Source organism: Leuciscus leuciscus (genome assembly GCF_965113295.1).
Source record: "Leuciscus leuciscus genome assembly, chromosome: 17".
Lineage (NCBI taxonomy): Eukaryota > Metazoa > Chordata > Actinopteri > Cypriniformes > Leuciscidae > Leuciscus > Leuciscus leuciscus.
This window is the reverse complement of record NC_138741.1, coordinates 28,435,503-28,450,831: the sequence shown is the minus strand read 5'-3', so window position 1 is coordinate 28,450,831 and position 15,329 is coordinate 28,435,503. Positions and strand designations below refer to the sequence as shown.

The 15,329-nt window shown below is 38.2% G+C and overlaps 1 protein-coding gene across 2 annotated transcripts; it reads right to left on the bottom strand.

Moving 5' to 3' along the window:
- Window position 1: 1 nt before the first annotated feature.
- Window positions 2-10,225, bottom strand: vsnl1b (visinin-like 1b). 2 transcript variants are annotated; one of them, XM_082144248.1, is made up of 4 exons: window positions 10,093-10,225; window positions 6,298-6,464; window positions 4,175-4,390; window positions 2-1,048 (listed from the first exon to the last, which is right to left on the bottom strand). In XM_082144248.1, the coding sequence occupies exons 2-4, from the start codon at window positions 6,457-6,459 to the stop codon at window positions 851-853; spliced, it is 576 nt and encodes a 191-aa protein (XP_082000374.1). In that variant the 5' UTR covers window positions 6,460-6,464; window positions 10,093-10,225; the 3' UTR covers window positions 2-850. The 2 variants fall into 2 exon arrangements, with proteins under 2 accessions (XP_082000374.1, XP_082000373.1); XM_082144247.1 differs by lacking the exon at window positions 10,093-10,225 and adding an exon at window positions 9,748-10,018.
- Window positions 10,226-15,329: the final 5,104 nt, after the last annotated feature.

The following is a 15,329-nucleotide window of genomic DNA, read 5'->3' as shown; positions in this document are numbered from 1 at the left end:
GAACGATGTTAGTGGTCGTTTAATGTTTGAAAAAGAAGCTTTTGTTTTATACTGGTTATTATGTCCTTGTGTCAGTGCAAAATATGGTGAAACCAGCAGAAGCCAATGGCAGATGCAAATAATGCAAAATTTCAACAAAGATGGAGGCAGGGCTGGAACGTGTGTCTTACTGAAAGCTTTTACAACACAAATGGTAAGTCTTTTAAGAGGAAACATGCACCCAAGGGAGGACATCTAATGGATAGATGAGTAACAAATGTAAATCTCACACATTAGTATTGTTATTGACACTATCGTTTATATAAGGCCTCCCTTGTATTATTTGTCAAGGTTGCCAAAATGAAGAGAGAGTAGGTTTTACACTTAGGACATGCATGCAAATAACTTACATTTATATTCTCAAGTACAAGCACGTTTGGAAGGAGGGCTGCATAAACCTCTCCACCCTCCTTAATTTTGAGTATTGATGTTCAACACTGATTTCATCGTAACATTTAGTGTGACACATTTCGATTTCGGTAACCCAAATTACTGCGTGAAATACAGCAGTAAACGTAGTGTGTGTGATAGGAAGTATTGCAGCTAGAAATGAAATACGGCGGAGCACTTCACTGACGATGAATGCGTGAAAACAACTGGACTTGTCTGATTTAAACGTCTCACGTTGTTGCATGTTGGAAATTAAATGGATATACTCTAAACTCTTTAGCATTTAACATTCTCATGCATACTAGTTGTTCAATCACAAGAAGAAAGTTCATTTAAAAGTAGTCCAAACATGTTACTCTTGTGGAAATGAGAGTGGAAACAGCTAACTCGTTCAGTCCGGAGCATGCTAGCATGCGCAGCCTCACTTCTGCATGTCGCACTGCAAGAGCAGTACAATGGATGGGTCGCTCTTGGCGGCTTCTTTGAACTCATCTAGTGAGATCTGGTCGTCGTTGTTTTTATCCATCTTGCTAAAGATCCGATCCACTCTTTGCTCTGGTGTCAGACCGTCCTCGTTCATCTTCATCATTATCACGGTTCCCACCATTTTATAAATAGCCTTCACACAGAGGGGAGAAAAGACTCAGGTTTAATGGCATGAGAAGGCTTTAAGATTCCGATATACACATCAGAGCATCATTCTTATAAAGTTGAAGTGTGTGATTTCTGTGCTACTGGCATCACCAAACATATTAGGTCGTGTTTATGACGTCAGGTGCTTTAAAGTCACTTTCGTCAGAGCAAGATGGCGGTGTACCTTCTCTTAGGTTCCCTTTCGAAGTGGAACTTCAACACTGTGTCTTGGATTGACGCTATGGGGAATGCCGGTGTCTGAAGCACATGTGACAAACAAGCCAATTTTATTGGCCAACGACAGTCCATGACGTAAATAACGGAGTGCCTGTGAGTATTAGAGGGTGCCTATAATACACTTCATCAGCTTTTTTGTCTTCAGGAACCGCTTGTTTGTATGGGTGTGTAAGATAAACATTGTTGGAGGAAACTGGATGTGCTCATTATGATGCATTCATGGTAATAAGCTCTGTTCCTGTTTGATTATCTCCCGAGGGATAGGAATCCAGCGTTTACACAAGCGTTTTCGGCCCTCGATGGAGCTAGAGGCACTCAGTTATGCATTCACAGTAAGAGGCTCTGTTCTCACTTGATTCTCAATAGATTGATAGGAATTTAGTGTTTGTGTTAGTGTTTGGCTCTAGAGGGAATTGAATGCATTCTTTGTGTCTGCCCACGCTTGATTCTCTCTTGGCGATTGAGAGTCGAGCGTCTAAACCTCGCTTGGCCAAGGTGGCAGGGCAGGATAGATCACCGGGATTGTAGGCGAAGCACGGGAGGAGTCTTACAGGAAGTATTTCCCTTTTTGGGCTTCTACTGTCAGCTCTGTTGCTTTCATGTCAGTTCAGGAAGCCACTCTGTGGCCACTTCTGACCTGAATGACTAATGTGGCATGAGCATGTGACATATGTGAGTATGCCCCAATTGAAGAGTTGTTTGCGAAATATCTCTCTCCTGGTGCTGTATCCTCTTTGAAGGCTCCTGCCTTGCCAATGGAGCGAGTGTGTTTGCCTCTCAAGGAAGCTGAATGCACTCACTCTGTGAAGCCGCAGTGAGGCCCCTGTTTCTGCAAACATAGGAAAAAAAGGCCCCTGTTTAAAGCAACGTAGCGATCGTGGGGTCACAGGTGGGAAGAGAGGAAGCAGAAGTTATCAAATTGGTCCGTCTCCTCTGCTTACCACCTTGCGGCTCATGGCAAGGCATATACGGAAGCAAGACAGGCCTCCACACCATGAATTCCACTCAGCAGTGCTGCTGGAAGGTTGCTTACGCTGAGGCTGGGGTCTGCCTTCATGGACCTAAACCACAGAGCATGAACTAATGCTAAAAGTGTGAGTTGCAAAAAAGTTGTTACGCTACCTTATCTGGTCTAGAGTACTGCTGGGGTTCAGCATGCTCCTCTGGGCACACTGTCCAGGGTCAGATTGATAGAATGTAAAGGACCTCGTTATACAGACTCTACGTTACCATTCATGGCCCCCCAAGGTGAGAGTGGCATTGATCTGTAGTTGTGGGCACAGGTTTATTGTCTCTGGCATCTCTCATGGTCCACTCTAATATCCTGAAGTATCTTTTTCCAGGGTTAAACTATATTCTCCTATGTTCTATGTAAATATATACTCCCCTATGTTAGGGTCTAAAGTAGAATTGTACATTCCCTTATAAATGGTTGCTTGGGATACCCCTTTAGGGTTGATGCAGGGTGAACAGAGTTATGTAAGGCAGTATAGATTCCCTCTACTTCGTTTACCTCCCTTCCCAACTACTGTTGGGTCTTGAAGAAGGGATGTATACTCTCTTTTGGATGGGTGTTTTATAGGCCTCTCTAGTATGACCCAGGTAGTTTGCCTGATAAAGAGCATTCCTTCTTGTTATTTTGCACTCAAGTGAATGGAGTCTTTTATGGATCCTGGAAAAGTACCCTAATTGTTCCAGAGCATTTAAATAGAGCTTGAGCTCCCCTGCGGTTTCCCTAGGGGTTGGAGTTTGATGACAATAATCTTTGGCAACTATATTTTGCCACCCACATATTTGCATCCCTTTGGATGAAAATGTTCATTGCATTCCCCCTGGAATTAGTGGTAATATCCAAGGTTGTGGTTGAAAATATTCTTCCTTTGGCGGATACTCCCTTAGCCTAAGGGCTGTGTCAAGGCAAAGAAGCTGACATAGCTGAGCCATTTATTCCTTAGAGCTCTGCTCTTGGCAGATGACCTCCCTGCTAGGGAGGGAGGAAGTTTGTAAAGGCCAGGACTTCCCTTGTTATAAAAGCATAGAAGCTTGAGTATTTTCTATTATTTGAAGATAGTGGCTCAGGGAGTGGTACCACTTGACAATCTATATGCGCTCTTGATTGACGCTCTGATTCTGGCTAAGTAATCCGTAGAGTCAACTTATACTATTGCCCATTATGCTTTTGCATATTCACAACTTAATAAGACAAGCATTCCTTCAGCATGGTGTCGTGGGTATTAGTCCTCCATTGCGTCAATCCAAGATGCACTGTTGAAGATCCACTTCAAAAGGAAACGTCTCAGTTTACGACTGTAACCATGGTTCCCTGAGAAGGGGAACAAGACACTGTGTATCGTTGCCATGTCTTAGTCCTGCCTGCGCATCTCCTTCAGACAAAACAGTTGATGACATGTATTACATGCGCCTCTTGCTCCGCTAGTGACATCATTGAATGTTGTCGGACAGTAAAATTGGCATGTTTATTACATGTGCTACAGACACCGGTCACGTCGATGGCGTGAATCAACCCAAGACACAGTGTCTTGTTCCCCTTCTCAGGGAACCATGGTTACAGTCATAACCAGAGATGTTTATTAACTCTACTTCTAGAAAATGAAGAACAAAGAATGTGCATCAGGTGTGTTTAGCTTTTCATGTTTTTTAATTATTTTATGAAGCCAATGTAAACTTGATTGTTACATTTTATATAACATATAATATAATATTACATATAATATTTTGCGCTTTGTTGTTTTTTTAAATTAATTTTTTATGTTGACAGTACTGTTTTGTACAAAACAAATTGTGGAAAGTGCTTATTTAAACACAGGTTCATCCGGTGGCATTCGTTTCATGCAAATAAACCAATTTTTGGTACCTCTATAATCTCCAGCATCTCCACTCGAGTGATCTTGCCATCTCCATCCAGGTCATACATGTTGAAAGCCCAGTTGAGCTTTTGCTCAAAGCTTCCCCGTGACGTGATGGACAGGGCGCAGATGAACTCTCTGAAATCGATAGTGCCATCACTATTCTTATCAAAGGTCCTGAATGCATGCTGCGCAAACTTCGATGCGTCACCATAAGGAAAGAACTGCAAAGAAAAAAAAAAGATTTTAGTCCGCTGATTGGTTTGGCAATGTTTCGCTTAAATTAGTAATGATGGTCTTTGATTAAATAATGATCTTTCATTCAATTTTTAAAAGTTTAAAGCCCCACCTAGTGAATCTGGACAGACTGGGTTTGTTAGAAATTGCTGTGATATGTTAAAAGAATAGTTCACCCAAAACTGCATGAAAATAATTCTTCATGCAGTTATTTTTGACAGTATATCTCTATATTTCATATTGACTTTGGTTGTCAAGCTCCAAGAAGCACAACATTTAGCACTATATTCCAAGTCATCTGAAGTCATATAATAGCTTTGTTTGTGTTAGAGTCCAATTTAGTTGAGTTATTCAACCCCTCTGCTGCAGTCAAAGGGCCAGATTTACTAAACAGGGTAAATTAGCATGAGAGCAATGGGAGTGTAAAGTTCTGCATGTGATCTACTGACGACGATGAGCAAATGAAAGAACAAAGACGCAGCTGGATCATTTCCATTATGACCAACGCAATCTACAGTACCAAGAGCAGTGCAAATTAGCGTCTGGTTTAAGACATGCCTTTTGTGCGTTAAATAATGGCTCAAATACCAGTAAACTGACTAGCGCAAACCTTAGTAAATCACCTTGCATGATTGATTTAAATACTCTCCCCGCCATACATTTTGCACCTGAAAGGGAAACTCCTACAAATGCATATGCAATAAGATCAGCCACAAAAATAACCATGTCCACGCCTTTTTTCAGGACAGATTTTTCACTGCGTGTCTTTAGTAAATCCTGACCAAAAGAGGGTTTGCTCTGGCACAAGCTGTTAGTATATCTGGCACAAAGAGTATTAGTGAATACTCGCTTACATTTTAGTCACAAAGCTCTCATGTGGCTTTAGATGTCTTGGGATGCTTAATATCACATGTCATTCAACTACTTTCATGGTGCTTTTCTGTCTTTTTTGGAGCTTGGTAGATGTGGACACTATGACATGTCATTGTATGAAAAGTTCTGCTTAACGTCTGTCCACATACAGCTTTGGATTGACGTGAATAATGACAGCGGTTTTATTTTTTGAGTGAACTGTTCCTTTAAGAGGGATTTGTGTATGTTTATTGATTTTCATGTCTGGTTTTTCTATAGCAGCCACAGCAGGTTCTGTTCTTTGCTTCAGGTCCATTCCATGGCAATTCATTAAAAAATAACTGGCCGCCGCACAACGGGTAGAATGAGAGTCCTCACATCTCACAATGTCACAGTTGTTCTATGAATAAAATTTCACAGACTGCAGCTTTGATGGTAGTTTGTGCTTAACTCTACTGTCTTCAGTTAAACATACTGTCACAGTCACTCTTTTTTGTTAGCTTTCTCCTTTTTCCTGACCTTTAAAAAAAAAAATCCAGCTATAAATACTATAATTGTTGGATAGGGGATAAGATAAAACCAACACACCTCTCTTAAACATGAATTATAATTTGAGGAACCATTCATGTCTTGAGCGCAAACGCTGCTGGAAGAGTTAACTGCCCAATTTCAAAGGGATAATTCATCCCAAAATAAACATTCTGTAATAATTTTCTCAACCACATGCTGTTCCAAACATGTATGACTTTCTTTCTTCACCAGAACACAAAAGGCAATAATTTGAAGAACGTTGGGAAATTGGGAAGAATTGCAGCCCATTTTATATGGACACATAAAACACAGAGACATTTCTCAAAATATAAGCTTTTTTGTTGAACAGAAGACAGACATTCATACAAATTTAGAATAGCACGAGGGCTTGTAAATGATGACAGAAATTTCATTTTTGGGTGAACTATCGCTTTAAGTCCCAAGTATGTGCACCAATAATAGTGATGTTTGACTTGTTGAAATGCTAGACTAAACGCCCATGGTCTCTCACCTTAACATAGAGCTGCTGGAACTCATCCAGGTTTAGTCGACCGCTGGGACAGTCTTTCAGGAAGCCCTTGTACCATTGCTTGAGCTCATGTTCATTAAACTCTGTGTTCTTCACAAGGTCCTCCATCACCTCAGGAGTCAGTTTGCTGTTCTGTTTTCCCATGATTACTGCATAGGAAATAAATGATATGGTGATAGAAAGTTCTTCAAAGTAGTTCTATAGTGGTGTTTTAATTAGAGCGTGCTAATGGTTACACTACAGCATCTCTGACAGCTGCTCTGTTCCTGAATAGTGAATTTGAGTCTGAACTGTAATCTATCTATATGCACTGATCCCACAATGGAGCAACAACGTAAACTGTCACAAAATAATCTTTTTTAGCAGTTGATCATATGTGTTATAGGCCAATGATGATTATATCAGCATTTGGCCATCAAAAACCTGCATTGATAAATCTATTGATATCTATAGAGGCTGATATATACATAATACTTTCTAAATTTATTTATACATTCTAAACTTAATGATAGAAATATGTACACTGTAGATTTTTTTTTTTTTTTTGGAGTATCGTACAGGAAAATACTATTTTAGTCTTTGTATTTCACGTTTAATTCAGTGTGTTTCTTTGTAATTGTTTCTGAAATTTTACTAGCAATTTCTGAGTGAAAATTGTTTCCACACCCATTTGATGAAGTTAGCACTTATTTTAAACAATATTTATCCAAAAATCACTCAAAATATTAGAAAATGTGTGCATTGAAAAGGCTGTCCGAATATTTTGGAAATGACACTTCCAATATCTTGGCAATATCTATGTCGATTTTGAAAAAAAAAACATTTTTTTTATTAGCCAATAAGGCCAGGACCCAATTACAAGAAACTCCTTTATTTAAAATATATATTGTTTTTAAAGAAGTCTCTTATGCTCATCAAGCCTATTTGATCAAAAATACAGATTTAAAAAAATATATTATTACAATTTAAAATAATGTTTTTCTATTTTAATATAGCCTATTTTAAAATGTAATTTATTCCTGTGATCAAAGCTGAATTTTCAGCATCATTACTCACATGATCCTTCAGAAATCATGATGATTTAATATCAATGTTGGAAATAGTTATGCTGCTTAATATCTTTTTGGAACCTGTGATACATTTTTTTTTCAGTATTCTTTGATGAATAAAAAGTTAGCATTTATTTAATATAGAAATCTCTACTGGTCAAATGTTTGGGGTTAGTCATTTTTTTCTTTCTTTTTTGAAAGAAATTAATATTTTATTCAGCAAAGATGTTTTAACAATCTATCTCGTGACAAGTGATACTTGTCTAACAATCTAACAAGTGATAGTAAAGATTTATATGTTTAGAAAAGATTTGTATTTTAAATAAATGCTGTTGTTCTTAACTTTTTATTCATCAATGCATCCTGAACAAAGTATCACAGGTTCCCCAAAAAATATTAAGCAGCAGAACTGTTTCCAACATTGATAATAAATCAGCATATTAGAATGATTTCTGAATGATCATGTGACACTGAAGACTGGAGTAATGATGCTGAAAATTCAGCTTTGCATCACAGAAATAAATTATATCTTAAAGTATATTAAAATAGAAAATTATTATTTTAAATTGTAGTAATATTTCACAACATTACTGTTTTTTTCTGTATTTTTGATCAAATAAATGCAGGCTTGATGAGCAGAAGAGACTTCTTTCAAAAACAAAAAATAGTAATGTTTCCTAACTTTAGATAGATAGATAGATAGATAGATAGATAGATAGATAGATAGATAGATAGATAGATAGATAGATAGATAGATAGATAGATAGATAGATAGATAGATAGATAGATAGATAGATAGATAGATAGATAGATAGATACCAGTCAAAAATTGGTTTTAAATATCAAATTTAAATAATTGCATCAGCCAATAACTGTGCCAATAACAATAAACAGATGTGGATACATCTGTAGTTCATATATATATATATATATATATATATATATATATATATATATATATATTTATATTATAGTAGCCTAAATATAGTATGAAAGAAGCCAATATGTTTGTGCATATCATGAACTGTTATTAAATTATGATCACATATTAATTAAATTGGCCTGTTCTAGATGTGGTTATCAGCATTGACCATTAAAAAAATTCATATTGATCGACCATTACCCAATATAGGCCTACATAAAGGAAAAGAACATGATGTCATGCATAGTAAATGTCAATGATTTAAAATATGAATTCAAATGTATATTTGCAACTACTGTAGCTCCACAAAATAAAAGTACACAATGTACAAGTTATACAAATATGAACACAAGGATGTCAAGTGAGATCAGATCATTGCAATCAGCCAGACCGTGTTGTGTTTCTCTAAATAGATCACAGTCACAAGAGTTTATGTGTAAAAATGGGCATCAGGTAAAATAGGCTACAAACGGGGAGGGGTTGGAGAGGAGCTTTTTTATTTCCATGTGGAGCGTCTAGTCTGTATTTGCAGCTTCTCCTGCATCAAATGTGCCGAGCGACTGAGAATGAAAAAAACCGAGCAGCCTCGAACACATTTCCTAAGAATGCAGCTTTGATTAAAGAGAGTCAGGAATTATTACACACGTCCCAATCGTCATTCTTATGTAATAGCACTGGGGCTTTTTCAAGCACCAATGGCTGAACGAATGACCTTGAGAAGGGAAACCACTGGGAAGCGATGCAGAAAAATGATCCATGATCCTAAACGGAGGAATTAAAAGTCTTAATGACGAAGATCTGTTGAAGAGCACAGTGTCACCATCTGTGCGTTTGGTTAACATGCCATTAATTCTACATCTCGTCCGCCCGAGCTTTTTGATGTGACAGAATATGAGTAGAACATGATACATATAACCAACCCTACTAATATATAGCATCCCATTTTGAATCTTTCATATGTGTTTTAATGTTGCACCAGTGTGAATGTGGACCACTCCGACAGACCGCAGAGAAAAGACGCAGTCCCTTTTTGCACTGCGCTCAAATCGCATAATAAATCTCTCAAGTGAAGCTGAGAAGCATCAGTGCATCTCTTAATTTCATTACACAACACCATAGGTTTGTCCATTAACAGAGAGTAACAAGTAACCACTAAGCTTTCGTAACAGTGGCTGTCAGGGCTTTAAATGCATCAAATATACAGTTTTTAATTCAAGCTTAATACACCCTTAACCTGCGCAGAGTGTTCTATAATCAGGCCATGTAATGCATGCGAGAGAACCTTTTCATTCAGTCACATGCAGGCATTCATTCACTCACTCACTCACTCACTCATTCACCCCTGGCGCCTGTTAGATCGTTTCGATGCATTAAATGGCAAAAGCAGAAAATTAAACAAACACGACCGCGACGCACATAAATATCTCACAGCTGCATAAACACGCATGCATCGCCTCTTACCTTCAAGTAACGCGTTAGAGGCTAATTGAAATGTGCTGGTGCTCGCAACCCGTCAGCTTTTGCGTGTGTCGAACCCAAATTCCTCGGATTCGTCGCGTTTACTGGACGCCAAATAACGCGTAAAGGTGATTCCAGCTGACACGAGCCCGCTTCCGTCTGTGTGTGTGCGCTATGCGACGCAAGACATGCGGCATGCAGCGAGCATCACCACCACACCACTGCTGCTCCTCGCGTGCGTTTGCGCAAATTGTATGCTTGCAACCCTGCTCTTAGGGGGCTCGTGTCAGTAAACACTCTATTAACCATCGTATGCATGCGTATCTATTCGTCAAGGGTCTTTATTACCTATTGTGAAAGGCTCCGTGTGCTGTAAGTTCTTTATATTTGGGCTCCCTGAGACCCCAGTGCGTTGTCTGTAGGAATAATAATAGTTATTTTGGAGCCAACCTTTTTATATACTTCCACATTCTTTAAATATGCTCATCTGACCTAGTTAAAATCCAGAAGAGAGATAGTAGGCTATTCATGTGTTGTTACATAGGCGCACACTTATAGAAATGTGACGAATCCAATAATGTTGTTTGAATTTGTAGAGAATTCAGTAAAAAAAAAAAAAAAGAAGAGGTCAAAGGAAACATCTGGCAGATGCATAAGGTCCAATCAGAGAATCTCAGCATGTGTAAAAAACTCAGATGGAGTATCAGAGAAATTGCAGTTGCGTTAAGAAATATATATATATATATTTATTTTTTTAGCTAATAAAACATTTAGAAAACCTAAAACGTGGCTTTTAGCTTATACAAATATGCTATAAGTGATTTCTAAAAGGCTAATGCACCAGAGATAATTCATGTGTGGTTTTAAAAATCATCAAGTCATATCTCTTGGTTAATGACTTGCAAACATGGTCTGTTACTTTTTTCAGTCTTGGCTAATTAAGCAATTGGAAAACTGTTGTGTATATCATTTTGCTCACATTAATTTTAATTGGCTTCAACATTTCAAGTAAATTTCACTGGAAATGGTATACCTCTGTTTTCACAGTCAACAAAAGATTCAAGTCAAGTCAAATGTATTTGTATTTATTAACAGAAAGTCATGATGTAAATGTTTTATATCAGGGGTGTCCAAAGTTGGTCCTGAGGGCCACTGTACTACAGAGTTTAGCTCCAACTTGCCTCAATAGGTCACCGTGATATTTGCCAAGACATGTTCCTATAAACATATTTTGGTGATCCTGGAACAACATTCCTACAAAAACATAGTCCTAATCCCTTCCCCCTAAACCAAACCCTATAGCCTACCCATAAGTTATCCCTAAAATCCGAGGGAAATTATAACACTGATGTAGAAGCACCTAAACTTGCTTGTGAGCCTAAACTTCACATAAACTGTAAACTTGTCCCTCAAATCTGATTGATAGATTGGAATGTTGTTCCAGGATCAACAAAGATGTTGATCCAGGAACATGTTGCACTTGGTGAAATCACATTCACCAGAGCTGGGTCTCATTTCGAAGGCTGCGTCCTCCGGAGGTCACGTTTCGAAGGCTGCTTCATTTAATTAAACTGACCACTACATTCCAAAATAAATCACAAAAATGTATGTTTCCCTAGAAACAACGGTCACTTTTTTTTAATGGTTACTGTTCTGAAATTAGGCATCCTTCATGACGTATGCGGCCGACAAATGCGACCTCCGGACGATGCCGCCTTCGAAATGAGACACAGCTCAAGTTTTTAGTATGCCTAGTAAACTTGATCAGCTGGTTCTGGTGTGTTTAATTTGAGTTAATTGGAGACAGTGGCCCTCCAGGAGCAGGATTGGACATCCTATAAAAATTGGACATTTTATATTTTCATCATAGTCGCATTTAGCAGATTAGAGCTGGATTTTGAGATGATATAAGCAATCAAGCAGTTGAGATTTGCTTAATAGGATTTATTGCTGAGTATACTGTAGGTACTGTAACTATGCAGGTAAAGTACGATGTATATATCCAACTTATTCTGTCACCATTTACTCACCCTCATATCATTCCAAACCTGTTCATCCTTGTGTGAAACAAAGAAGTTTTCTTGCAGGACGTCCACGCTGCTCTTTTCTATACAGTGAAGGTGAATGGTGACCACGTCTGTCTACTTTTAATTTTTGAGGACTGTGCCTTTAAGATGTCTGATACTGAAATTTAAATAATGAGTCAATGCATCATCAATTCTTCCTCCACAATGTGTTTTTTATATTACCCTGATTCACTATGCCTATTATAAGTTATATTTTAGACTGGTTGGGATGGTTTTTGTGGGAAAGTGCGTACATACATATGGCATACATTGTGCGTGTCTTGTCATATCCATAAATAGAGAAAAGTAGCTACGGCTACGGTGTATGGCGTGGGAGTGCCATAGGTTAGTTGTCACAACAAGCGAGAAATGTTGACATGCATGGAGCAGCTTCTGAGGAGCGTCTTCTGGCAAAAAGAGAACATGACAGAGCTCGTAATAAAACCAGAATCAACATTGGCTTGGCTTTCCGGAGATGTTGAGAACTGAGGGATATTAACTGTTGTAAAAGCGACGCAGAGATGGTGTTTTTACTCAGCTGGTGAGTAAGGTATTTTAATAAACAGATAAACTGCCATATGTAGCTCTCTGGAGTTCATTGTAAAGCATTATTTATTGTCATATTCATCGGCACAGTCACGCAGAGCCGAAGCACAACCAAAACAATGTTCTTCCGCAAAATGCATGCAGTTTTGTTTTTTAAACGCTAGAGGGCCAAAAGTTACATAGTGTACCTTTAAACATGACTGTAATGCATTCTTAAGTAATAATATTAATAAATGAATAATTCACTCAGGAACCCCGTATAGAAATGATTGAATCAACAAATTTAGATAAAATGTGAAGTAAGACATTTGTTTTAATCTTTCAATGTGGTAGCAGTTTCAATGTGGTCCCAGTTTCAGTCATTTATGTTAATATCACTCCTCAACTGCAAAGCATTGTTATCAGTCTCCTGTGAGAAAAAGTTAAATATTTTTTTTAATGCAATAAAAGTGTACATGCTTCCAGCACCAGCATTTGAGCCCAGCTTGATCCTCGTTGATGAACCAGACAACAACATCCACCAATCACGCGGACTGATCCTGCTCTGTGGTGGTCTGACGTCCTGAGGATGAAAAACATTTGGAGAAAAAAGGAAAAATCTGCTTCCCCGCTGATGTAACCCAGCCTGTATTCTGTCTATTTCTGCTTGTATTCTCATCACCGATAAAGCAAGGCTTTCAGAGCAGAGATGCAGGGTGAAGGCACTGGTCTGCTCTCACTGCAGGTGCGTCTGCATGAGTGAAACCCACAGGACCTGAGTGAATCACTGGGGTTCACTGATTCTGGCGGCTGTGCTGAATAATCCTCGGGATCTGGTGACTCAGCTGGGTTTACTGAAGTCAAGAGGAATCAAGTTTGGTGAAGAAAACAGTGAAGTCAGGAGAAAGCACAGTGCTTTCATATGAATTACATTGGAAGCACCATATCATTAACACATTCACTCATTATATTGTCATATTTCATGCCTGTATGACTTTCCATCTTTTGTGAAAAATCACCTCAGTGCTTTTGGCCATGGAAGTCAATGAGGTCCAGTGTTGTTTTGACCCCATATCCTCCCGAAATATCTTCTTTTGAGATCTTTTGTTTTGTTCTGAGGGGACAACATGAGAATAATTTCATTTTTAGGTAAATTACCTGTATCACTTTAAGGAGAGAAAGCAGCGCTTCACTAATTATGTTAATGAGACTTGAATTAAAGAAACTTGTTTTCTCCACCAACTAATGGGTTGATTACATGAACTTTATTTTGAAATTAAAGATTCTGATTTGAACATTTTGAATCCTGGCTAAATACCCTGGCTATACGTCATGCAACCTGTAGCAGAACAAGGAGCTGTAAGCCAAAGCCACTTCAAGGCAAGCCTGCAAGGTTAGCGAAAAAAAGGGTAACACCAACGCTGCGGAACGCAGGAAAGAAGACCAGGGCCAGTTTCTTTAAAGGGTTAGTTCACCCAAAAATGAAAATTCTGTCAGTAATTACTCACCCTCATGTTGTTCGAACCCCGTAAGACCTTCGTTCATCTTCGGAACACAAATTGCGATATTTTTGATTAAATCTGAGAGCTGATCACTCCTCCATAAGTGATTGAAACTTGCTGGCCCAGAAAAGTTATTAAAGAGATCGTTAATATAGTCCAAGTGACTACAGTGGCTCAATCTTAAGTTTATCAAGCAACGAGAATACTTTTGTGCGCAAAAAACAAACAAAAATAACGACTTTATTCCACTATTCATTTCCTTCTCTCTGGGCCTCGTAGTGTTTAAGCGTAGCGCGTCTGTGTTGCACGTCACCACGCATCACACACATGACAAGCGTCGACCAATAGTGAGCCTACGTGGTGACGTGTAACACAGACGCGCAGCGCAAAAACACTACGTAAACTAACCCGAGGCCCAGAGAGAAGGAAATGAATAGTGGAATAAAGTCGTTATTTTTGTTCGTTTTTTGCGCACAAAAAGTATTCTCGTCGCTTGATAAACTTAAGATTGAGCCACTGTAGTCACTTGGACTATATTAACGATCTCTTTAATAACTTTTCTGGGCCAGCAAGTTTCAATCACTTAGAAGCCTATGGAGGAGTGATCAGCTCTCAGATTTAATCAAAAATATCTTAATTTGTGTTCCGAAGATGAACGAAGGTCTAACGGGGTTATAACAACATGAGGGTGAGTAATTACTGACAGAATTTTCATTTTTGGGTGAACTAACCCTTTAATGGATGTTAATGGAGCAAAGTTGACTACGCTGAATAAACTGCTTTTGTGAGGAAATAGCATATCATTTAATTAATTGACAGCCCACTGGCTAATCTTCAACAAGTTTGCTCTTAAACATTTATTTTGAATTGATCTGTTTTTAGAGTACGACGAAAAACAAAATGCTGTTTTATAGGAAAATATAAGGATAATTGTGTGACAGGTACGATTCAGTTTATGGCACTTCTCATTCATATCTATGGTATCCGCAAACATGACTGTCGCACAATTCTGAAGAAATTCAATGACGTCAAGGCTGCACTGAAAAAACAATGAGTAAAATGTACTTACTTTTTCTTTTCCAAGTTTTTGCCTACAAATTTTTAAAGTAAATTATACTTATGGAATTAAGCAAAATTAACAAAGAAAATAAGTAACTTTAACTCAGTTAAAGTTTGTTGAATAATTTCTACTTAGTTGAAGTTTACTTTGCAAACTCTGTTTCAAGTACATTTTGCTCAAACAATATAACACTAAGCCACACGTTTAAAGTATGCTTTACTCTCAATATCTAAGTAACAATACAGTAAATATTGAGTGGGTAACATAATATAATAGAAGAAATGTGTTACTGACCCAAACAGTGAGATCTCAATACTTGGTACACAATACACAAAACGGTAACATTCTTTGGAGGCTAATTGAAGGCTAACAATCATTTCTGAGTATGAATGTGCCATTTTGAGTTGAGTAGTACTGTCACAAGACAGTAAG